Raw genomic sequence first — 25,493 nt, 5'->3', positions numbered from 1 at the left:
AATAAATATAGAGGAGTACTTAAAAGATTATTCTTAGGCAATCATTGTACATAATGAGGATTTAAGATTTTTTTGAAATTATGCATAAAATGCTACTGATTTGGGGTAAGCCTGAGAGATTCTCTTTTATTCACTCATTAATCTCACCATGCAAGTTAGTTTATGCCTGTTACTCCATTACTTTAGTTATCTATGAGGTGATACATTTGGCTAGTCCTTCCATCAATGTAGATCATTACCCATCCATCTCTTCTTTTTTTTTTTTTTTGGTGGGGCAATGGGGGTTAAGTGACTTGCCCAGGGTCACACAGCTAGTAAGTGTCAAGTGTCTGAGGCCGGATTTGAACTCAGGTACTCCTGAATCCAGGGCCGGTGCTTTATCCACTGCACCACCTAGCTGCCCCCATCCATCTCTTCTTATCCTGTGTGATTCTTGCTTCTCTTGTCCCCACATAGCTTCCACAGAGGCCTTCCTGTAGCTCTGTGTCTTCTGAGTGCTCTCTACTATCCCTTGTTCTTGCTACCTGACCAGCCTACTTCCTTTTCCAACGTGTCTTTCCGGAATGATACCCTGTTTAGGTTTTTTGCCTAAAAGAAGGTGAGGTGGACTTAAAAGGGATGGGAATAGAGATTGGACTGTGATTTCATTGGTATAGGGAACTCCTTCCTGGATGAGGAACACCCTCCACTAGTGCACCTTTGCAACTTAACTTTTACCTAGAGGAAGGAAGGAAACATTAAGTAATTGCCACACGCCAGGCACCTTGCTAAGGTTTGGCCATACAAATATGAGGGGGGGGGGGAAGGACAGTCCCAACTCTCAAGGAGTATACATTCTAATGGAAGAAGACATCACACAGCAAGCTCAGGGGAGGGGGAGGGGATTGGGGAGGAAAGATCAAGGATAATGTGGGGAAGTGGTCTTGACCAGAATTCAGGGAGTACTAGGAGGGGAATGAGGGCCAGTAGAAGTGGTTCTATAAAATGAAGTCTCCAGAGGAACTGGACAGTGGAAAAAGGGAGCAGTCTTTTCACAATCAGCACATTTATTAAGCTCTTACTATTTGCCAGGCATTGTGCTAAGCGATAGAAATACAAGGAAAGGCCTAAGAAGAAGTCCTGGATGTTTCAAGGCAAGGATGTCCCCACCTGCTGAAGGAAGTTGGAGGATGAAAAGGCTGCAGGGGAATTGTTTTGAGGCCAGTAGTAGTGCCTAGAGAGAAATGAAACCCATCCTGAGCCCAGAGCACGAGGAAAAGGCCCAGAGCAAAGGGAAATTAATAAAGCTTATCTTTAAGTTAATGCAGGATTTTCATGGAAATTTCTGTTTTAAATGGGCATCTGGTTTATTTGCTTTTGAAGGCGGAGCAAGTGTTTGGTGAGCTAGGGTCAATGCAGATCTTAAAAGTTTGTGAAATTTGTGACAGGTATGAAGATTTGGGGGCAGATACCTGAGTTCAGTGCTCAGTGAATGACATTTTGTCATACCTGACACATTCTCCTGAATATGAATTTAAAAAAAAAAATCTACATTTATAACATCTTCCCACACAGTATTTGCTGATTCAGCAACACTTTATCCATCCCCTTCCTTTTTCTCTCCTCAACTTTGTGTCTTTCGAATTCAAAAAGCTTTGTTCGTAGAAATTGAACTAAATAATAAGACAGCATGAAAATACTGACTTCAGCAGAATATGGTTTGCCAATGATTAACCCATGAGATTTGAATCACTGTAAGATAATAAAAAAAAATGTGAGCCATCTGGCTTATTCTTTTCCATTAGTTTGATGTAAACGTGTTTCTCAGGTGTTATGAATTGAAGGTTGTTACATGTTGCTTTTATTTTACAATTTTTATTATGGCACATTTTTGAGAACAAGAACATAGTTAATAGCATGCTTAAGCCTCAATAAATTTGTAATTGGTTGTGTTATATATTTACTTTTCCTTTAATTTATCAAATTTGGAAGTTCTTTTTTTGGCTAAGAGTTGTTTGGATCATGGATGTCAGCAATTAAATAGAATTATTTAGCTATAAAAATTAGCATATGACATTTAGTCTAAAATAGGCAGCATTGAGCAGCTATAGCTTCAGGTTTGTTTTTTCACATGGATTGGGCATTTTAGGTTGACAGAATATATTTCTTAACTCCAGGCAGTGTCATTTCAGGACAGTGAGTGAGAGGCATGAAGGTTATGTTAGGAAAAGCGATTGGGCTGGGGAGGCACAGGTATGTATTTTATAGGGCAAATCAGGTACAATATCCAATCTGAGAGCTGTCTCCATTGATAAGATCAACCGTTAAATATTTCTCTCTGACATATTTTGGCCTTGGATTTTTTTTTCACTTTCTGTTACTCACTCACTAAGTTAGTGGTGAGCAAATGCTATGGTCCTTTTTTCCTTTAATGTTCCTTTTTTTTTTTAAATGAGAAAATGCAGATTAAGGAGTATACCCTTTCTCCTTGAATGTATTCCTTCTCCAAGGAGAATAACTCTACTTCTGGCCCCAGAATGTTACTCATCTCTTCTGCCAATCATACATAACAACAAAGCATTTGCCCGAGGATATGGCCCCTGGGGATAACTGGATGTGTTAACCCTTTCAGGTGGCCAAGGAGACCATCTACCTTGTGCAACTCCAGTGATTCCCAACCTTTTCTAGTATGCAGCCCCATGATATTTATATCGTTTATATACATTGATTGAGAAAATCGATGAGGACAAATAACCATTGTAAATTCAGAGGCTCCCAATAAAGGCTCTCAAGTTTTGCTACAGGATGTCTCCTCCATCTCCCCTCTATGGAGGCAGCTCCATTTTGTGGAAGGAGCAATGGATTTGGAACCAGAGGACCTGGGTTTAAATTTTGACTCCGCCATTTCCCCTCCCTGAGCCTCAGTTTCCTTATCATTACTTCTTAGTACCTTCCTTCTTTGGACCACTCCTTTACACTTATGGGGCAGCTAGGTGGCGCAGTGGATAGAGCACCGGCCCTGGAATCAGGAGCACTTGAGTTCAGATTTGGCCTCAGACACTTGACTAGCTATATGACCCAGGGCAAGTCACTTAACCCCTATTGCCTCAAACATCTGGGGCCATCTCCAGTTGTCCTGATCTATATCTGTCTTGGCCACTGAACCCATATGGCTCTGGAGGAGAGGGAGGCTGGTGACTTTGCACACTCACTTAAATCCAATTCACTGCCAGTCATAACATCACCCGATGTCATAATCCTCTTCGTGAATGAAGGACAAGCAACAACAATCCCTTTACACTTGTGAATGGTTTGAGTTACATTAGATTGTACTCACTCGACTTTGAAGAATATTGAAATACTTCTTTTCCCTGAATGTGGGGAGGCAACAGCAAAGCAGGAAAGGAGGAAGGAAGGAAGGAAAGAAAGAAACATTTACCAAGCACCTACTCTGGATGACTTTGCTTAGTTGTTTATCTTGTCAATCTTTCTTTAAATTTACCTCTCTCACACTCTCCACACACACACACACACACACACACACACACACACACACACACACACTTCTGCTTATCATCCAGCATACTTCTTCGTAAGAGTTTGCAAATAAATTCATATTCCAAATTGATGTTGCCTTTGCCACCTCTTTCTACTTGGCAAGTATTAGAATTGTTTTTATATTATTTAATAATTTTTTTGTTCTTTCTAGTAGCTTAATTTTGAAAAATTATATTAAAGGTATTTAAAATAAAGAATGAAGTCCATTTTTTATGGATAAATAAGGATGATTTTTATATAAAAGATATAGATCCTTTTAGCCCTAAGGCTGTGAAATTTTAGATTAAGTAAATGTGAAAATGGTGATAAAGTACAAATGGTTGGTTGTTTTGTTTTTGGTTTTGTTTTTAGCAGTAGTAAAGAAGAGAATATATGGGTGGGATTCTAAATGCTTATACCATTGTGTCAAATGAGCCATGGGAGGGTTTTACAACCAAATGTGTTTAGGATTGTTTTGTTTTAATTAAATTAAATGCTCAAAATAGGTATGGTCCAGTGATTCTCTAGAAACTACTTGCTTAGAAATCTTGACATTCTTCTTATATTTTCTTTACAAAGTTTAAATTTATATAGTTCTCACTTTCTGTTAGGTCTCCTTTGTATTTTTTTTTTCCTTTTGGGCTTCTCAGGATATTTGAAAAGGAATCCCTTTATATTCTTGCTTTTTTAGTGACAGAAGATGAGGAATTTTTCAGGGAAAGGCAACCTATATTCTTTTTTCATACATTTTCTCAAAGGTATGATTCTTTACCATTGGTGAAAATGTTCTGTCATTATTATGTCTAGGGTATTTTTTCTGTATGAATATGGGTTTTTTCCCCCTCTGTGGTAGGGAAGAGTATGAGGGGAGTTAACTTGGGTATCTAAGGTGAAGTCATTAAAAATGGGCCATGATGATGTTCGTTCTGAAAATGAGCAAGAAGATTCTTTTAGACTAGAAAGGAGATTTTAGCGGGAGGTCCATCAAGGGGCACAAGCCTGCAAATAAGAGCAGGTCAGTCCTTTTTCTTTTTGTAGAAAAGCTATCATAGGGATGGCTGATTTTTTTTTTTTTTTTTTTGCGGGACAATGAGGGTTAAGTGAGCCTCTTATTTCAAGATGTCTTTGAGATTCTGGTTCAACATGTAAAAAATCCAGTGCTTTTCTACCCACATTTAATTATCCAGGTTAAATCCAATGCATTTTGTCCCCTGGAGATCATGAATAATCACCAATATATCGCCCTGGCTCACTCTTGGTGCTTGTTTTTTCAGTGGTTGGCCCAGATGACATCATTCATTAATTGTTTCTTCTTTAGAGCGGTTTGGTTTTGATTAATCAAATAATGAGAAAAAGCTCTAGTCCATCTTATCTTTGCACAGTGTAGGCTCCCAAAACATGGTGAGTTAGCTTTGTCTCCTGTGTCCAGAAACAGAAAGAGAGCAAGACGAGGACTCACTCTGATCTGTAATTCAGCATCTTAAATCAGATGCCTGCAGCAGAAACCAGCCAGGCCAGGGCTGGGCCAGATCACTAGCTTTCCTGGGGCAGTTGGTCAGAGTAGCAATTTAAGGGATGACACTGGCCAGGTCAGGAAATCTAGCTAGTCATCTGATGTTTTTATTCTTTGAAATGATATAGTAGAAACATAAACACATTTGTAGTGATTATTAAAATAATGATTTTGAAATGTGACTCAGAAATGCCAAGATGTAGTTATTGCTCCAAGGCTGGCTTGCTTGTCCTTATTATGTTTTGGGGTTATTTTTTGTATTTTTTTTTTCGTTACATGTAAAGATAGTTCTCAACTTTAGTTTATACAAGCTTTCCAATTTCAGATTTTTCTCCCTCCCTCCCCTCTCCCCTAGATAGCAGGTAATTTGATATAGGTGTTATATATATATATGTGTGTGTGTGTGTGTGTGTGTGTGTGTGTGTGTGTGTGTGTGTGTGTGTGTGTGTGTGTGTGTGTATATATATCCTTATTATCTTTTGAAATGAGAAAACTAGAGGAGAACTTACAACTTTTAGCTCTGCCAAGTAATCAACAAGTATCATATCTCCTGGGTGTCAAGCCTTGTGCTGGGGACACATGTACAAAGAACCAAACAAGCCCTACCTGCAAGGAATGTAACATCTGTAATGGAAATGAACATATTATTCTTGTTTCTCTGTTTCACAGCCTAATCACTAGAATTAATCAACTCTTCAATTCTTTCATTTCCTAAATCAAGATCTTCCCTATTTTCCCCCTACTCTCTCTTGTCCTATACCTAGGGTTAGCTTGAGGACAGCATCAGTTCCTAAGAGGAACTATACATCCAACTATCTGCATACCATAGTTCATCGATAGAGTCCATTCAAGGTGATTTTCCATCTTTTGTTTACATTAGTGCTCTTTCTATCTCTCCTATGATGTATCTGGTATTGTAATATCAGAGTGCCCTTGATGGAGGAAAGTTTTTTTTTTTTTTTGCTGGGCAATGGGGGTTAAGTGACTTGTCCAGGGTCACACAGCTAGTAAGTATCAAGTGTCTGAGGCTAGAACTCAGGTGCTCCTGAATCCAGGGCCGGTGCTTTATCCACTGTGCCACCTAGCTGCTCCCGGAAAGTTTTCTTTAATGATTTTCCAAGTCTTTTCTATTTTTCTTTTATTTGTTGTCCATTTTCATCCTTAAATACCTTTGTGATGACTTTACTTTGTAGGATAGCTTGCTAAGCTTCCTTTAAATTTAAGTAAAATACCAAATATTAGTTTGCATGCAGATTTTCAAGAAACTATTGTATAAAGTAAGGTGGACAATTCCATTGTTATTGGTGTCAGTGTATTAGGTAATGATAATAGGAGGCCCAGTTTCTGGGTCACAGCAAAAGGGAGAAATGAGAAAGCATTTGGCAAAGGAGAAAAAACATAGTTATTACCCTTATAATGTATATACGTACTTTTCTCAGTCTTTCATTTTCTCTATTTACTGTCTCCATATACCTTATTTAGACCAGACTCGGTGCCCACCTTGAGTATTGAATATCCCTCAGTGCTCAGTAAAAGTTAACTGAAAAAATGTGAGAAGTTCCTGTTCTGGTAATCCAGGGACTGGGGCTGAGGAGAGGTTAGGAAGCTTCTGGGTTTCCTTTGCTTCTTTAGGGGCAGAGAAAAGAATAATGACTTATTTTGGTTTGTTTTCCATTTAGCAATCTTTTACTGAAGAACCTGGGAAACTAGGAATGGGCTTGACAAAAATGGGCATGGTAGAAATTCAACTATTTTTCACTAAATGAAAAATAAGTGATCAAACAGGTTTCTCAAGTTTAAGTTGGTTGTACTCTCAAAATGATCTTGTGGTTGCACTAAATTCTCATCCTGGATGCCACATCTATAACTCTTTTTACCTTGTCATAGAAATGTAAAGATAAATTATTTAACTTTTTAAATAATTTTGGGTTTTTATACCAATATTCCATTCTGATTCTACTTAATGAACATATCTAAAATATTTTAAACTTTTAAAAATACTGAATGGCATTAGGTATCCCAGCTATAAATTGGAAGAAAAGTACCTTGATACAAGGTAATACAAATTACCAAAAAATAACAGTAATTAAAAGCAATTTAGGGGTTTCTTTTGGCCAGAAATATATGCTATAGAATATTTGATTAGAAGGAATTCTGCTATAAGGCAGCAAGGTGGTACAGTGGATAGAGCCCTGGTCCTGGAGTCAGGAGGACCTGAATTCAAATCCAGCCTTAGACACTTACTAGCAAGCATGAGCTTGGGCCAGTTATGCAACTCCACTTGCTTCTACTATGACATTAAAGGAAAAACTTGCATTATATCATTTGAAAATTACTTTCCCTATTTTTTTTGTTTTGGTTTGGTTTGGTTTTTTGCGGGGCAATGGGGGTTAAGTGACTTGCCCAGGGTCACACAACTAGTAAGTGTCAAGCATCTGAGGTTGGATTTGAACTCAGTTCCTCCTGAATCCAGGGCCGGTCCTTTATCCACTGTGCCACCTAGCTGCTCCTACTTTCCCTATTTTGTAATGAAAAGGAGTGATTTTTAAATCTTTTAAGATTTTAAAGCAAATTCTGCCATCACAGGAAAACTTCAAAATAATATTGAACATAAAGTGATTGTACCAACTGTGAAATGAACCTGTCTTTTGAACACTATGTAATGACCTCCTTCTTCTCTCCTAGGCCAGGACACTGATTGCGGTGGGACTAGGGGTTGCAGCTTTTGCTTTTGCAGGTAAGAGAAATAAACAGTAAGTATTGTTAAAAGTTGTAGAAGGAATGTCTTCCCATTATTCTTCCCCTGTAATTTAAGTGATTCAAAGAAACTCTTAGAACTCTTCCTCTCTCTTAATTCACTTCTCGTTTCAATTCCTTACACTTTAGTCACTGAACGCTTATTCCTGCTCTTGGGATGGCAGAAGGGCCCCATAAGCCTAGTTCTGAAGGAAAGTTATAAAACTTTGTGCTGTTTTCCAGGCTTAGTGGCCCCATCGAAAGTTAATTCTTTTAGATTTGGGCATTATTTTGTGTCATGACATGTTTTATGTAAATCAGTGTTTGCTTCAGCAGGCCCCCTGTATAAAGTTGGTATAGACACTCCAAAAACTAATGGTGGCACCTTCTCCCGCCCCCCCAAGCCTTCAAGCTGGCTGCTTGGAAGCTTAGAGCTCAGAGCCCTGAGGCTCTGGTCCCTCCATAAAGGAACTGAAATGCCCATGGAGGAGGCCTAGGCCAAAATACCAAGACTTCAAATGCTGTCTCACACTCTTGATGCACTTGGAAATCCTCGATTCTTTCATTCTTCAGACTTTCTCTATGTCATCATCTTTTGTCTCCTAATTCCCTCTGCTCATGGAAGAGATTTCCCCACTAAGTGCCAAGGCTAAGCCCTCCATCCATGTCTTTGATCCTATTCTTTCCTACTTCTTCCAGAACTTTGCTTTAGCTGTTATCCCAGTTATCTCATATATCTTCAGTCTTCCCTGGCATCCTTCAGTCACAGTTGGCTTCCTCCCATATGCTGACAAACATATCCAGGTCTTTGTAATACTGTTTCTAAAAAACCCCTTTACTTGGCTCTTCTGTTTCAACCAGCAAATGTCCTATTTTTCTTCTTTTTCACTGCTGAGCTTTAAAAAGTTACATATTGAGGGGCAGCTAGGTGGCGCAGTGGATAAAGCACGGGCCCTGGATTCAGGAATACCTGAGTTCAAACCTGGCCTCAGACACTTGATACTTATACTAGCTCTGTAACCCTGGGCAAGTCACTTAACCCTCATTGCCCTGCAAAAAACCCAACCAAACAAAGTTATTATATATTGCAATGTGTCAGCTTCACTCTCTTCAGTTTCGTAGAGTTGGGAATTTGGTGATGACCTTCATTTGCCAGATACGATGATCTTTTCCCTGTGACTTACATCCTGGAGAAAATAAGCTCTCTGAAGACAGGGACTTTCATGCTTTGCTTTGTCTGTCCCTGCCTAATAAAGTGCCTCATTGGAGTCAAAGTGAAGTCTTTGGCCCCTGGACTTTCCCTGCAGTTTTGGACTATTGACTGCTCCCGCCCGCAGAATACTTCCTCTTCCTTCCACTTTGCCTTCTTGAGGCTCTCCTAGTTTTTCTTTTTTTTTTTTTAAAGTTTTTTTTTAAGTGAGGCAATTGGGATTAAGTGACTTGCCCAGGGTCACACAGCTAGTAAGTGTTAAGTGTCTGAGGCCGGATTTGAACTCAGGTACTCCTGAATCCAGGGCCGGTGCTCTATCCACTGCGCCACCTAACTGCCCCTCTCCTAGTTTTTCTAACTGCTTCTTTTGTCTCTTCCAGTGGCTTTTAATCTTCCTAATGTGAGTATTCCCCCAAAGTTTGTTCTTGGCCTTTTTCTTTACACACTCTCTTTAGGTAATCCCATCTCCTCCAAGGCCTTCAGTCTCTAGGAGTGATGCCAAAATCTGTCCCTCTCATGTTCATTTCTGACCCACATCTCCTCTTCTTTTCTCTTCTTCTTCTTTTTCTTTCTTTTTTTTTTTTTTTGCAGGGCAGTAAGGGTTAAGTGACTTGCCCAGGGTCACACAGCTAGTAAGTATCAAGTGTCTGAGGCCATATTTGAACTCAGGTCCTCCTGAATCCAGGGCCGGTGCTCTATCCATTGCGCCACCCACCTGCCCCTCTGACCCACATCTCTGACTATTTACAGTCAGTCTCTAACCTTGACATCCTACTGGCACATCAAACTTAACAGGGCCAAACTCAAGCCATGATTTTCCCCCTCAGCTTGCTCTTTTTTCTGACTTCATTATTTCTATCTCCATAATTCAAGTGCTCTTTGATTTTGGTTGATTTTGATTTTGGTTTGATTCCTATCTCACCTTTCATATCTAAGTGCTTCTGGTTATAAACCTACAAGATTCCTCATAATTGTGCCTTCTTCACTACTCTCAGTCTGACCACCCTCGTTCAGAGCATTATTATCACCTGCCCAGACTGTAACAGTAATAGTTTTCCCATCTCTACTCTGTCCCTCTCCAGTTCATCATTCATATTTCTGTCTGAATAGTCTTATATGTGTGCTATTTCTTCAGTCTTAGTGGTTTTTAAGGAAGATGAGGGCCTGTGCTTCCCACAGGATGTGAGTTATCCATGTCTTCTTGCTCTCTCTTACCACACTCATCCAATCAGTTACCAAATTGTCTTGCTTCTCCTGCCACAGTGTCTCTTGTTTCCTTTCCCTCCTCATGGTTCCCTAGATCAGGTCCTCATAATTTCTTGTCCCGACTATTGAAAGGCACTTCTACTTAGTCTCCCTTCCTCGGCTCTCTGCCCTGAAATCTGGCCTGCATACAGGGCATATCGGCCTATAGCACAGGCATCCCTCTACTCAATAAACTCCAGCAGCTTCCTATTACCTATGGGACAAAATCCAAATTCCTCCTCTGGCATTTAAAGTCATTCACGACCCGAGTTATTATAAATCGTTCTCCTTTATATACCCCATGGTCCTGTCAAACTGGCCTTCCTGCTGTTCTCCACACATGACATATGTCCTGTCTCTGTATTTTTGACAGCGCATCTCTTCTCCTTACCCCTCATTTTTGTTGTTGTTGTTGTGGCAAGGCAGCTGGAGTTAAGTAAGTTGCCCAGGGTCACACAACTAGTAAATATCAAGTGTCTGAGGCTGGATTTGAACTCAGGTCCTCCTGAGGGCAGGGCTGAGCTCTATCCACTGTGCTACCTAGCTGTCCCAGAAGCCTTTCCTCCAGAATTCAGTTGAAATATCTCCTCATACATGAGGCCTTCTTGATCACCCCGATTGCAAGTGCCTCCTCCCCAAACTGCTTTGTTTTAATTTTGTATATGTAGAAGATCTAAGGATGCCTCATGTTGGTAACATGACAGAACGAGAATTTGAGTTTATGTCCTTTCACTCCAAATCCCAAACTCTTTCTACTGCAGCCCTCTGCTCACGTTGCTTAGCCTGATGGACTGTAAGCCTTGCGAGGGAAAGACATCTTTGTCTTTCTATCTCCAGTGCTTAACGTAGTGTCTGGCACATGTAACAAATGATAACAGATGTCATTTGATTGATTGATAGACAGTCCCTTGCTGTGAGGGTTGTTCTCCTCCAGGATGTGTATTACTCAATATGGGGTGTAGGGGGCTGTGAGAAAATAATGGGTTTTGAGACACCCAGAGGTCCCTGCTCGAGAGGGTTATATTAAGATTTATTGGATTGACTTTGCTGATTGACTCACTTGGAGTTAACTTGATTGGAACCACACCTACCTGAAGGCCCCAAGCATGTATAGACTTCCCTAGTGCAATGGGCCAGTGAGAACCATTTGTTCCAACAGCCACGAAGGCAGCTGAAGCAGGTGATGTGGGATGCTTAGAGCTTGCTCAGACATAGATGTCAGAGTCATCCATTGCATCCCGGACCATCACAAGTCACTTGACATCTGTCTTGCCACTGGACTTAGGTGACTCAGGAAGAGAGAGTGAAGCTGATGACTTTGTGCAAATCTGCCTCACTTAAATCCAGTTTGCCCTGAGGTGCCATTGTCCTCTTAGAAAATTAAGGACAAACAATAATTACTTAATATAGCAACGTTATTAACTTCATTTCTTTGAAGACCTGAGGAATAATTGTTTGCTGCTCAAATTGCTACTTAAGATAGAACAGTTTTAAAGAATTAAAACAAAGTTGTTGCTAGCTGGAATTATTGACTTCTTTTTGTAAATTGCACAACTGCTCAGAAATTGACCATTAACCCAAGAGCATTCTGCATGTTAAACTGTGTTTCAATCTTTTTTGTGTGTTTAAGTTCTATGCATGTGGCCTTTTCTACTGATTTAGATGAAACTGTACTTGAATGTGGATATATCAAGTCCACTTACATCTGGCTAGAAAATTGGCAAATAAAAGCTGTTTTTGCTTTGCTCTTGTCACTATAGGATATTTAATTTCACAGGCATTAAGCCAATTTAGAATATATAACCAGGAGAACTTAAATGACATATTTAGATTTGCATTTTTTCTTATTCTTGTTAGGCCACCATAGCTTTACTAACTTTGGTCCTCATCTACTCATGGTTGTCTGGCTTTTGGAGTCTGGGATTAGTTCTCAGTAGGCCCTGGAAATAAATCTAAGGAATGATAGCGATTAGTGTGGAGCTGTGTTGTGGGAAAAGGTTTTTAGAATTTCAAGTGCAAGCATTGGTTCAAAAGTAGAGAAGATAGCTCCACCTTGTCTTCCACTTGTGCTTTAGGTGTGTGATCCTGTGTTCTGTATGGGGCAAAGTGGTCAAATATTTTTTGTTAACCATAATATTCAATGATTATATACTTCTCAGATCCACACATTCCTTGAATAAAAGTCTGTGAGGAAAAATATACTTAGATTTAAAAAATATAGATGGGTCTTCTAGTTCTTGGTGACCTCTTCTCCAACTTCTTTTTTTCAGGTTCAGGTAAGCTGTCAATAGTGGCTTCATGTTCCAGGTTTAGAAAGGTCTTTCAGCAATTTCAAAGCTAAATTTTATATAGAGTAAAATTGAATGAAAGATGCACTAGTGAACATGATTAAAGGTTTGGTCAAGAATGTGGATAGAAATGGGGCTGGAGGCAAACCTTACTTAATGTTTTCCTTTGTTCAGAAAGCTTTTTGTTGTTATTGTTGGGTGGAGCTGGGTCTTGTGATGCCCCAATTCTGTCACTGTATTTTGCACCCCGAAGCAATCCATTTGCAAATGAATAACAACAGCTCTCTATATGTGTGTACTGGTGTGACTTGATTCTTGGAAAAATAGACACAAAAAACTAGAAGATTCTGTGGGCCCTTCCACAGACCTTGATATTCCCATCAGTAATTTACTTTGTCAAGAGACAGAAGAGGAACATTCAAATTGAAAAACTGCCTAGATAATAAAGTTAAATTCTTAATAGATGCTCTAAATATAAAAGAAGTACAAAAGTTTTGAACTCTTATTTGTATAGAACTTGGAGAGACAGAGAGGGAAAGAGAAGGTTGTCTACAAAAAAAACCCCAAACAATAAAATAAACTATTATTTAAGGGAGGGAGTAAGATGTCATAGTTACGTTTGGAAAAGATCTCCTGCTTAGTTTTTTTTTACTGTAGAAATAATTCTGGGGCAGCTAAGGTGGTGAGTGGATAAAGCACTGGCCCTGGATTCAGGAGGACATGAGTTCACTAGCTTTGTGACCCTGGGCAAGTCACTTAACCCTCATTGCCCTGAAAAAAAAAATTCTATTAAAATCACTCATTTATTTCTTAGACCAACCATAGGTTGTTTGTTTGTTTTTTTAAAAATGTGATTCAAGGATATTATCATCTATATTTTAAATATAAAGACTAATCCTTGCTACTTTTGTTGATAACATATAAAGTAAGATATTCCATAAAATAAATGCTATGATAAATATCTTAATGACTTTTGCTTGTTTTAATTTTTAGAAAATGCATTTCTGTTTGTGTTATTTAAAATCTAAATGTGGGTCCTAATCTGCCCCCCCCCCCCAAGTCTTGCTGGCTAAAATCACTGATAAATTCAGCAAGAGTTTAGACTTTAAAAGATTTATTAAAGTTTAGATCTATTCGGTATAGCCAGAGAGACAGAAACCTTTCCTTTCCTAGCAGCCCATGTGCAATTCTGCCACCAAGCCGATGTCCCAAAGGATATGGGGCTCTCCTGTTCTCCCTCTCCCACCATGCGCCTATCCTCACCAAAAAAAGGCTTCTTCTGTGAGTGAGCATTCAGTTCCTAGTTCCTCTTTCCCTCCCCCAAAGGGGAGGTCCTTCAAGCTGATTGGTTGAGAGTGGTCTCTTGCTGATGTCAGTAGTTCACTACCCTTACTCAGGGCCAGCCAGGTGTGGTCCCCATCCAATCATCCTTAAGTAGGTACTTAGTCAGTTTCTCATTCTCACTTAATTCAAACAATACCAAACCAATCAGGTGGGACCCCTGGGTGTCTACCAAATCCCATTATTTTATCTAACTTTTCTACTTTTTTTTTAGGTCGTTGTGCATTTCAAATCTGGAAGCCTGTGGAACAAATAATCACAGAAACTGCAAAGAAGATTCAACCTTTTGTAAGTCCTGGAGTGGCTTGGTTAGGGCTCGCTTTGATTTGGCCATATTTCCATAATTTGAATAACTCAAGCAAATCTACTTAATTCTAATGTCTTGTTAGCAAAAGTTTGCTTACTTCACTGCTTATGTTGCTGATTAGCTGTGTCATCTCCTCATTGCTGAAATTAGGGGGTTGGATTAGATGAACTCTGATCTCTTTTTCAGCACTAGTGTTTTTTCTGGCAGGGGGAAAAATCATGTTCTCCTTCCTCTTTGGGCCTGGAGGGAAGAGACCTGTGTTCAAATGTGCCTTCACCACTTAGTGGCTTTGTGTCCATGGACAAGTTACTTAACCTCTATAAAGCCTCAGTTGTGTCATCTGCCATATTTATCGTGCTTATGAAGAACAAATGAGAGAATGGGAACAGAAAATCATACAATTCCTAGAGTACTATAAGTGCTGTCTGCTATTAGGAGGTTTCTTTGAGAGCTCTTTCTGGTTCTGATAATCTCAAGAATGATTGTTCAGATCTATCACTGTCAATCAAGAAGCAGTTATTAAGGACTTGCTTTGTACTGCATGCTGAATATGCAGAGGTGAGAGTAAAACAGCCTTCCCTCAAGAAGCTTACATTCTGCTGAGGGAGAGATTCTATATACATGCAATTATATACTGAATGTAAATAAAATGAATACAAACTTGTTTGGGGAGGGGCTGTGCTAGCAGCAGAGGGGCCTAGGAGAGGATTCATATAGAAGTTAGCACTTCAGCTGAGTCTTGAAAGAAACCAAGCATTCTGAGGGTCCTTGGTGAGAGAAGAGATCATTCTAGGCATGGGGGCAGTCACTGCAAAGACATAGAGGTAGAAGATGGAGGGTCATTTATGTGGAACTGCAAGTAGACCAGAATAGCCATATTGTGGGGAATAACATATCACAGGACTGGAAAGGTAAGAAGGGCCTACGTGGTGAAGAGAATGAAATGTCCAGAAGTGTCTGTTTGATGCTAGAGGCATTAGGAAGCAGCTGGAGTTTACTGAGTGGGGCATTGATGTGATCAGACTTCTGCTTTCTGAAAATCACTTTGTGTGGAAAAAAGCTTGGATTAGGGAGACTCAAGGTGGAGAGACTGAGTGATGAAGGGATGAGGAGGGCCTGAACTACAATGATGGCTCTGTGAGAGCAGAGGAGTGATTGTGGAGATAGAAACTGGTTGGATATGTGGGATGAGGGTGGAAACACTAGGGTGATACCGGGTTAGAAAACCATCCCCATCCCATTTTAGCCTTGATACCTTAAGCAAGTGAGAAAATATCTCAGTCAGTCCATCAGTCGCAGGCCTGTTACCTCTTGAGTGAAGGAAGGGAGGTAGCTTAGCTCAGAGATCAAGAGTGGCCACTGGAATTGCTGAGTGGTCTTCTTTTAGTTTATATCATTGCAGTCATTATGTACATTCTGCTTACTTCCCACAATATCAGGTCACTTAAGTTTCCCTGAATTCTTCATACTTGTTTCTTACAGTGCAGTGATAGTATACATGCCATTTATGTGCCTCAATTTGTTTAGCCATTTCATAATCAAAAGACATTTACTTTCTCCAGTTCTTTACTACTTCAATTTCTTGTGGAGGTTTTTGGATTGGAGAGGTATGAGGAAAACTACTATGCTGTCTTGCTAATCATGGGAGCATCCCTTTTATTTATTTTTTTGATGTAATTTACTTTTAATGAGAAAATTTGATACAGATTAAAGCCTAATAATGTAAGTTATTTCATTGCTCCATTTTGTTTTTCTGTAGTGCATAAATGCATGCATATTTTGGCCCATAAGCAGTATTAAAGTATAACCATAATTAATTGGAATACTTAGGGTATGGGTCTGTGTAACTAATGGCTTATGTTTAATACTTCTAGGTAAAAACCTTTCAAAAACGTAATAGTTTGGGGGCAGCTAGGTGGCGCAGTGGATAAAGCACTGGCCCTGGATTCAGGGGGACCTGAGTTTAAATCCAGCCTCAGACACTTGACACTTAATAGCTGTGTCATCCTGGGCAAGTCACTTAACCCTCATTGGTCCACCAAAAAACAAACATAACCAAAAAAAAGAGGAAAAAATGTAATATTTTACTTTTTTGTCTTAATTTTACTGCCTTTGCCAAGCTAAACACATTGTGATAGCTAAGAATCTTGCTGCACCTTAGTCATAATTAAAATCAATCAAATCTAGCCTTCTGATATCATCTATAACTATATAATATCAAAAACATCCTTCAGAACATGCACATGCCTAGATAATTGGATTTTTTCATAAGAATATTTTGCCTTTTCAATGTGCTAATGGTCAGAAACAGAAACATGCAAGATCATCCCTTTTATGATGGAAGATATCAGATACTTAGTCTTTATCATGCTCAAAACTAACGTTTTTCTTCTTTTACATCTCATATTCATTTACCTAATGTTCTATAGAAGGTGATTCTGTAACTCTGGTCATGCATTTCTCACCTTCTGTAGTGAGGAGCATTTCCACAGTGCGATCATCATGCTGCTCTGAACGTGGAGTCAGGAGACATGGCTTTGAGTTCTGTCTTTGCCACTCGAGAGGTGTGTGTCCTTGGCCGGGACCCTACTTTTTCTGAGCTTCAGTCTTCTTATCTATGAGGCTACTAATTAATACCTGTACCGTTTGCCTTTTACAGAGTTATTTTAAAGATCAAATGAGACCATTTATGTCAAACTACTTGATCCCTGAAAAGCACTTTATAAATAAAAGGCATTATATTTTCTCAGTCACACCTTCATAGGATCATAAATAGAATGAGAAGGGACCCCAGAATTCAACAAGTCCAACCCCTTATTTTACTGGTAATGAAAGCTGAGGTTTAGATAGGGTAAGTGACTTATCCAGGGTCACACAGCTGCTAAGTGTGCAATATGGGGTTTGAAACCGTTGCCTTCTGGTTCTAGTTCTAACCTACCTACTACACAACAACTTAATCCTATTTTTTTTCTCATTCTTCTCTGGAAACGATAGTAATCACCACTTACATAACATATCCTTTCATATACACAATTAAAACTATAATTAAGTCCCTTTTAGCTTTCTCAGTACTGTTATAGACAATTTCCTTAGAATTTGTTAATAGAATGCCACAGTCATAATTATTTTGTTTCCCATTTCTAGAGTTTCTTCATGTTGCTATGGTGATAGTCCCCATCTAGACATACAATTTGTTATCATAGGATCATGGCTTCAGTCCCAGAAGAGACATTGGCAAGATTTGAATCCTACAGTTTTAAGACCTCAACTTTAATAATTACTTATGGGGGCAGCTAGGTGGCACAGTGGATAAAGCACCGGCCCTGGATTCAGGAGGACCTGAGTTCAAATCTGGCCTCAGACACTTGACACTTACTGGCTGTGTGACCCTGGGCAAGTCACTTAACCCCCATTGCCCCGTTTAAATTTTTTTTTTTTAATGTTTTTTGTTGTTGTTGTTTTTTGGTGAGGCAGTTGGGCTTAAGTAACTTGCCCAAAGTCACACAGCCAGTAAGTGTCAAGTGTCTGAGGCCAGATTTGAACTCAGGTCCTCTTGAATCCAGGGCCGGTGCTTTATCCACTGTGCCACCTAGCTGCCCCTAAATTTTTTTTAAAAAGAATTACTTACTATATTGGAAAGTTCATGACTTCGTGGCTAAATATGATGAGCCTTTTTGAAGCAGGACAGGCATGATGGGGCTCTTGCTCACCTTCCCAGCTTGGTATAGGACCTCATCAGGTTTTTGTTTCATTGGTGTGGTTTCGGAGAGCCCATAGACACCTCCGAACCATGAGTTTATCCTGTTCAGATTTTAATGCAAGTGGGTAAAAATGAGTTTGCAGAGTGAGGACTCCCAAATCTTAGGATGTTGTGCTACAGAATCCTAGTCTTTTGCCATCTTGTAATCGAGAAGATTGTTTTTCTAATTTTATATTTGTTTTTGTTTGACTACATTAAGAAAAGTGACTACAAAAGAGTATTTTGGGCCAGTGTTGTTTTTTAATCAGTATACATATGTCAGAAAGACTAGTTGTAAGAACCACACAGATTCTTTTAAATAACAAAAATGAGGAAGGGGGAAAAGGAAGGGAACATACTCCCTCATGTCCCACTCAGGGGCCAGACACTGGGCTGCTATTATTATCACCTTTTTACAGTTGAGGAAATTGTGACACAGATTGGATAAGTGACTTGCCCAGGGTCACCCAGTAATTAAGTGTCTGATGCTTCAGGGTCCTCCTGACTCCAGGCCCAACATTCCATCTGCTTTGGTACCTATTGTTTAAAAAGCTTTTTGTGACTGTAGTCCTGTACTCTGTCACCGAGGGGCATTTTCCTGAATGGGCATGGAGATGGACTTGGTTTCTTTTAAGTTTTCCTCTAACAAATTTGATGATGGTCATCATCTAATAATAGTTTTAGGTGTAAAAATAATCCCAGCTCTTCATATATCTTTAAGATGATTATGGCCTGTATGGGGCATATGGCAGGTTAGAGGTATGGTGTCAAACCAGGACAGTGGTGTCACACTCAGATGGAAAGGAGAGCCCCTGAACCTTATGTAAGGATCCCTGTGGGTTTCCTATTGATTTAGACAACCACACATCAACTTATTTATATATTATTGTATTTTTATTTGTTTTGTTAAATATTTCCCAATTGCATTTTAATCTGGTTTGAGCAACACGGTAGTATTGCAGGAACTGGACACATCTTACTTTAGATTACTTCCATTTTCTCATGCTTCTGCTAATATGTGGAATGTGGAAGCATTAACTGGAATTAGTTGGAAACAAGGATAACAGTTATTCATTACTTGACAATGAGTAATTACTTTTTTTAAATTTAAATTTTTTTTTATTGGGGGGGTGGGCAATGAGCATTAAGTGGCTTGCCTAAGGTCACACAGCTAGTAAGTGTCAAGTGTCTGAGGCTGGATTTGAACTCAGGTCCTCCTGATTCCAGGGCGGGTGCTCTATCCATTGTACCACCTAGCTGCCCCCAATTACTTTTTTTTTTTTTTTGGTGAGGCAATTGGGATTAAGTGACTTGCCTAGGGTCACACAGCTAGTTAAGTGTCTGAGGCTGGATCTGAACTCAGGTCCTCCTGAATCCAGGGCCGGTGCTCTATTCACTGCGCCACCTAGCTGCCTCCCCAATTACTTTTTAATAATCCAAAAGTTTCAAAGACCACATGAAGAGTTCCAGAGGGATAGCAACAAAAAGTAGCTGGCTCCTCAGTGATGGACTGTTCTGTCCTTGAGAATCAGATATGGAGTAATAGAAGAAGGTATTATCTTCTTGCTGTTAAAGAGTTGTTCTTATATTCTCATTTTATGTATCTTCACATTTCCCTTGGAAAACTGCACTGCTGTCAGGAAACATGGTCCTAAATTAGCTTCATAATTTCTTAAGTATGTTCATTTATCCTATATTGTATATTCATGGGTCCAAAAGCTAAGAGTGTGTCTCATGTATCCTTTAAAAAAAAAAAAAGTTGTATTCTTTTGGGCTCCAGTCACTGTTAAACAGTGTGATATTAAAATGCCCTTCAATGATAAAAATAAATTTTTGTACTATTTAAAACTATGTACTATACAGTATAATCATATTTACAAGCCATATTAGTGGTTATTTACCTATGTTTAGAATGGCTTCTTTGTTCTCTGAGAAATTGCTTGCAAAAGTATAATAACTGAGGAATGTAAGCAGTCTCATCCTTCATCTCTTCTCTCTTGTTGGTATCTTTAAAATATTTGTTTTATAACCTTAAAGTGATTTTTTTTTTTAGGGTAAGTTGCATTAATTATGTTGTAGCAAACTAGTTTTTCTATAAATAGATAGTTTTACAGTTTGGAGCCACTCCTGACCATATTTCTTTGAATGGCCATTGCTGGGTAAGTGGTATTCATAAGGAGGTGCTGTTTCCCCTGTCAGTTTCCTCTCAATAAAAACAATAACAACAAAAACAATCATAACTGCATAGACAAATTACCAGGTTCCGTTACTATTAGGGTTTGTGGCTGGAGCACAAATAATGAAAAGCCATACATTTGACAAAACATTGACATTCTTTGAAAATGAAAAGTTTTACAGCTTCCTGAGGTGAAGAATCTAGGAAAAGAAATGTTTTTCAAAATGTGAGAAAAAAATCGTACTATGCATTAAGCTCATTTTTTTGTGCCCTTAGTCTTATGACAGGGATTAATCTCAGATATTAAACATAGTTGCAGCATAGATGAAAAACAGAACTTGTTGGTATTGATTAAGTAGGTGAAGCACCCTGCCTCAAGTGTCTCTTCATTCCAGTCCATTCGACATGTGTCTGACAAAGTGATATCCACAAAGCACAGGTCTGACCATGTCAACCCCGTGACACATACTAAACAATAAGTGCTCTCCACGTGGGGGAGTGAGAGGATCAGAGCTGTGCTTTAGGGTATCACTTTGGCAGCTATAGATGGGCAGCTAGGTGGTGCAGTGGATAGCACACTGGGTCTGGCATCAGGAAGACTGGAACTCAAATCTGGCACTTAGTAGCTATGATCTTGGGCAAGTTCACTTAACTTCTGTTTGCCTCAATTTCCTCATCTGTAAAATAGGGACAATTAACCCTGCCTCCCAGGGTTATTGTGAGAATCAAGTAAGGTAATAATTATAAAGCACCTAGCATAGTGCCTGGCATGTAATAAATGTATATAAATATTAGCTTTATTCATTCATTTAATAAACACTTAAGTGTCTACTATGTGCCAAGCACTGTACTAGAGTGATGGTTCTCAAAATGTGGTCTGTAGACCTCCAGGGACCTTTTAGGGGGCGGTCCACAAGGTTGAAACTATTTTCATAGTAAAGTGAAGACATTTTCATTTCTAATATAGTAAATATGTGTAACCCACATAAAATGAAGTTCTTTGGGAGCTCCTCAATAATTTTCAAGAGTATAAGATCCTAAGACTAACAAGTTTGAGAAATTCTAATATGGAGGATGAATCGGGAAGGGAAAAGGTTGGTCAAAGAGAAACCAATTAAAGGTTTGTAGCAGTAATAGTTCAGGCAAGAGGTAATAAAGCCCTGTATGAGTACTAGCTTTGTGAGTGGAGGTAAGGGGATGTGTCCAAGGAAGCGAAAAAGATGAACATGACAAGATTTGGCACCTGACTGTTTATGTGGGTGAGGGAGACCAAAGAGTTGGCAGTGATTATGAGCTTGTGAACATGGAAGGCTGGAAGGATGATGTTCTCCTTGACATAAATTTGGAAATTTAGAAGAGGGAAAAGCTGAAAAGTTCTGTTTTGTGTCTGTTGATTTTGAGGAGCTTGTTGGACATTCCTTTAGAACTCAGGAGAGAAAAAATAAGACTGGACATATAGAGCTGGGAACCATCTACCTAGAGATGATAGTGGAATCATTTAAAGCTAATGAGATAGCCTAGACATATGGGAAGGCTCAGGACAGACTCTTTAGGCACACCCACAGTTTGGAGGTGGGACATGGAAGATGATCCAGCAGTGCAGACTTAGAAGGAAAGTACCCCCAGAGGGCAAGGGTTGAGTTGTCGATAGGGCAGTAACTTGTTCCTCAGACTATGACTTAACAAAGTGGCTTCACCCTGTCTGATTTATTACTGGCAACCAGGAACTTCCTAACTCCCTGCCATTCATGCATTTTTACTCATGGTAGTGAGTTGGACCCTTTCTGCCAACTAACTATAATATTGTAGTTGGGGTGAGGTGAGTTCCATTAACATAGGACACTATCATCTCTGCCTTCAACTGAAGAGTGTTACTAGCAACTCTCTGTTAAAAAGAAATGTGTGTGTGTGTGTATACATACAAACATACCTGTATATAGTTTATATATCTATATATAAAAAGGTTGGGAATGGCAATATGAAATCTCAGACTATATTACAAATCAGTTATCATCAAAGGTATCTGGTACTGGTCAAAAATGGAAAAGTCAGTTATGGAACAGATTAAGTAAATGATATATGGAAGCAGATGAAGAGTACTATAGTGTTTGCTAAACCCAAAGACCAAACCAGGAAAAGTAGAAAGCAATTTGGCAGAAATCGGGTTCAGATCAGCATCTCACACCAGAGAAGAACAACAAGAAGAAGAGCAATTATAATAGCCAGCATTTACGTAGTGATTGAAGATTTAGGGAGCATTTTAAACATATTATTTCACTTGGCCAGATCCCACAGTAAATTCCAAATATATTCAGAATGTAAATCAAAAAGGTTATATCATGTGCAGCAAATATATCAAATCAGAGGAGCAAGGAATTAGATAACCTTTCACAACAGTGGACAGAAGAGTTCATGACTACACAAGGGATAGAGCACTTCAAAAAAATAAAATAAACAATTTTGATTATTTAAGATTGAAAAGCTGCACAAATAAAATATGTGCAAGAAAAATTAGAAGGGAAATGGAACTAAGAAGGTAGAAACTAACTGAAAACATTTTTGTATAATGATTCTCTGATAAAAGTCTGATCTCCAAAATACATAAGGAATATTAGGTACATTCTTAAAGGATATGAATAGGCAGTTCTCAAGCAAAGAAAAAAAAAATCCAAGGTATCAACACCCATATGAAGAAGTACTTCAGTTGACTTAGGAATGCAAATCAAAGCAACATGGAAGTTCCATCTCATAGCCATCAGAATGGCAGAGGACACTTGTTGGAGTGACTGTTCAGTGCAGGCATAGTCTGGCCATTCTAGAAAACAATTTGGAACTTTCTTCAAAAAGTCACTAAACACTGTGTAAGCTTTAATGCAATGATACCATTCCTAAGCATATATCCCAAAGAGACCAAAGAAAGATTGGAAAGACTCATGTATGCCAAGGTACTCATAGCAACTCTTCTTATAGTGACAACTAGAAACTAGCCCATCAGTTAGGGATCAGAGGAATAAATTATGGTATATTAATATATGGAATACTATTTTGCTAAAAGAAATGATGAAAGAAATAGGCTCCAAGAAACCTGAAAAGACTTATCTGAACAGATCCAGAGTGAAGCAAGCAGAATAAGAACAATTGAAACTCCTATAACATTAGAAAGAAAAACTGTTATGGGAGACCACTACTAGCTTCTAGAATCATGGGAAAATACTGGCAATAATATTTTTAAGGTTAGTATAGCTATGTACCCCAAAGTAATAGCTTTGTAAAAGTTAGCTTGTTTTTCTCCCTGCACCTGTGCACCCCCAATATCCCCTGCGTTGCCTTGAACCCTGACATACAAAACAGCCAGCTCCAGGTGTCCAAAAAGTCAGTGCATCCTACCCTCAGAAGGGCAGCTTGGAGCATGCCTTTCCAGCAGAATGGACCCATTTCTCTGTGCTCCCCAATGCCGCACTGCCCTCACATGTTATACTCTATGTTAGTGTGTATATTTGAATTGTATATTGAGTCCCTTCCTCCTTTTCCACTTCCCGCCTTCCCCATTGATTGCCAATAAAACTTTGCATTGAACTGACTCCCATTATTTTATATATTATTCTCATTATCCAAACTCATTAAAGGGTTGTTTTCTCCAATGTTGTTGGCTGGCCCATGGGCCTTCGTTTAGATATAAACCAGGCACCTGGACAAGAACTTAACCTGTTGGTAGCTGCCCCCGTGCTGGAGTAGCGTGATGCTGTGAGCCCAGTCATACAAAGCAAGGGTCAACAGGGGAACCCTATGTTCTCTGGGGAGGAACTAACAAAACAAAACAAAACAAAACTACTTTTGAAAGACTTTAAACTTCTAATCACTGTAATAACCAGCAAGAGGACCAGCAATGATGTATGTTCCCCACAGCCTGACAGAGTGGTAGAGGACAAAAGGGACAGATAGAGATGCATTTGGGGGCATGACCAGTATGTATTTGCTTTCCTTGACTATGCTTATTTGTTACAAGTGAGGCTTAGTTGTTGTTTTCAACCCCACCAAAAGAAAAGAGGATCATTGTAGCATTTTTTTAATGCACAGGAGAGAACAGAATGGGATTCTGAAGGATACCTACATAAGCACAACAGCTTTGAGACTGTTTTGAATTAATTGTATTTTTATTAAAAATGCAAACTGTACCTAATAGAGATTTATGGTATCAAGTTCAATCCTTCTGTACTTCCATGTATATGGAAATGCTTGTGTTTGCTGATGTCTATCAAGGACAACAAAAAAAATTAAAAAGTCTAATTTGAATAGTGGCTCCTTAAAAAGGAACAAAATTCTTAAAGTTAGAGAAATTAGCTTGTTAACACAATGTTAACTAAATTGAGAAGAAGCATGGAAAATTCATTCTTATTGAACTTAGAATAAGTATGGAATAAAATTCATTTGTCTGGAATGGGTTTGATGGAGCCCTGCCCTTTAGGTAAGGGGATAGACTCTTTGACTTCTCCTTGTGACTGTAGTAAATGCCACACTTTTATTAATGCTGAAGATTCTCCTTCCTTTTCATCCCAATTTATTGCCCCCCTCAGATCATCAATCCTAATCTCTGACCAACTGCTCACTTCCATCTCCCTGTCCCCTAACCCTTACCTGTCTATCCTGTTTCCCATTAGTAGATGTCTCTCAACAGCTATCATTGATTCACTGCAAAAATATATCTTTCTTGCTAGTTACGTTTTATCCTTCCATTCCCATCCTTCTTTCTGTTCCTTTTGGCCTACATTTCCCTACTCTGTCTTTACCACATTTTGCCAGGCCTTTCCTTTTCACTATCAGTTGGTGTTTGACAAATTTGATACAATGGAAAGTGCTGACTCTGACTTCAAAGCCTCCCCTCCAACACTTACTGACTGTGTGTCCTTGGCCAAGTCATTCAGGCTTCTTGAGTTGTGGTTTCCTCATCTATAGAATTAGGGCATTGGATTAAATGGCTTTTGAGGTCCCTTCTTACTTTAGATGGGTGATCCTATGACCTGGAGAGCCCAAATTTCCTGATAAAGAGGGGCTCAGATATCAGTTAAATGATTTGCTCAAGATTATCTAGACCAAAACCAAAATTCATCTCTCTGCTTCTTAGCATTCTAAAGACTTTTCAGATAACACAAGAAATAAAACGTGGTTCTACCAACATGGACCAAACGCTTCAAATACTTAAGTACTTGATACTTTGGTTGCAGAGAAGAAGAAATTATCCAACATTAATTTCTAGTGGATTCTTTCTTTGATCATATTAGTCTTTTCCCCCTGGAGTATCAGTAGAATTTGTCGATTGTTTATAAAACCTTCTGAATAACACATTTATGGAGGAAAACAAAATGTTATCTTTACATGTAGTTTCTACCATTTGACTAATTTGTTGTAGGGTTTTTTTTTCAAT

At 39.0% G+C, this 25,493-nt stretch overlaps 1 protein-coding gene across 1 annotated transcript in view; it reads left to right on the top strand.

Moving 5' to 3' along the window:
- Positions 1-25,493, top strand: part of DNAJC15 (DnaJ heat shock protein family (Hsp40) member C15) — a 58,229-nt gene that overhangs the window by 10,015 nt on the left and 22,721 nt on the right. Inside the window, exons 2-3 of the mRNA XM_043995659.1 lie at positions 7,715-7,766; positions 14,064-14,137. Of these exons, the coding sequence (XP_043851594.1) occupies positions 7,715-7,766; positions 14,064-14,137 (126 nt within the window). The remainder of the gene's footprint in view (positions 1-7,714; positions 7,767-14,063; positions 14,138-25,493) is intronic.

Source organism: Dromiciops gliroides, chromosome 3 (genome assembly GCF_019393635.1).
Source record: "Dromiciops gliroides isolate mDroGli1 chromosome 3, mDroGli1.pri, whole genome shotgun sequence".
NCBI lineage: Eukaryota > Metazoa > Chordata > Mammalia > Microbiotheria > Microbiotheriidae > Dromiciops > Dromiciops gliroides.
Note: the sequence above shows the minus strand (reverse complement) of the source record. Positions and strands in the feature narration are given on the sequence as shown.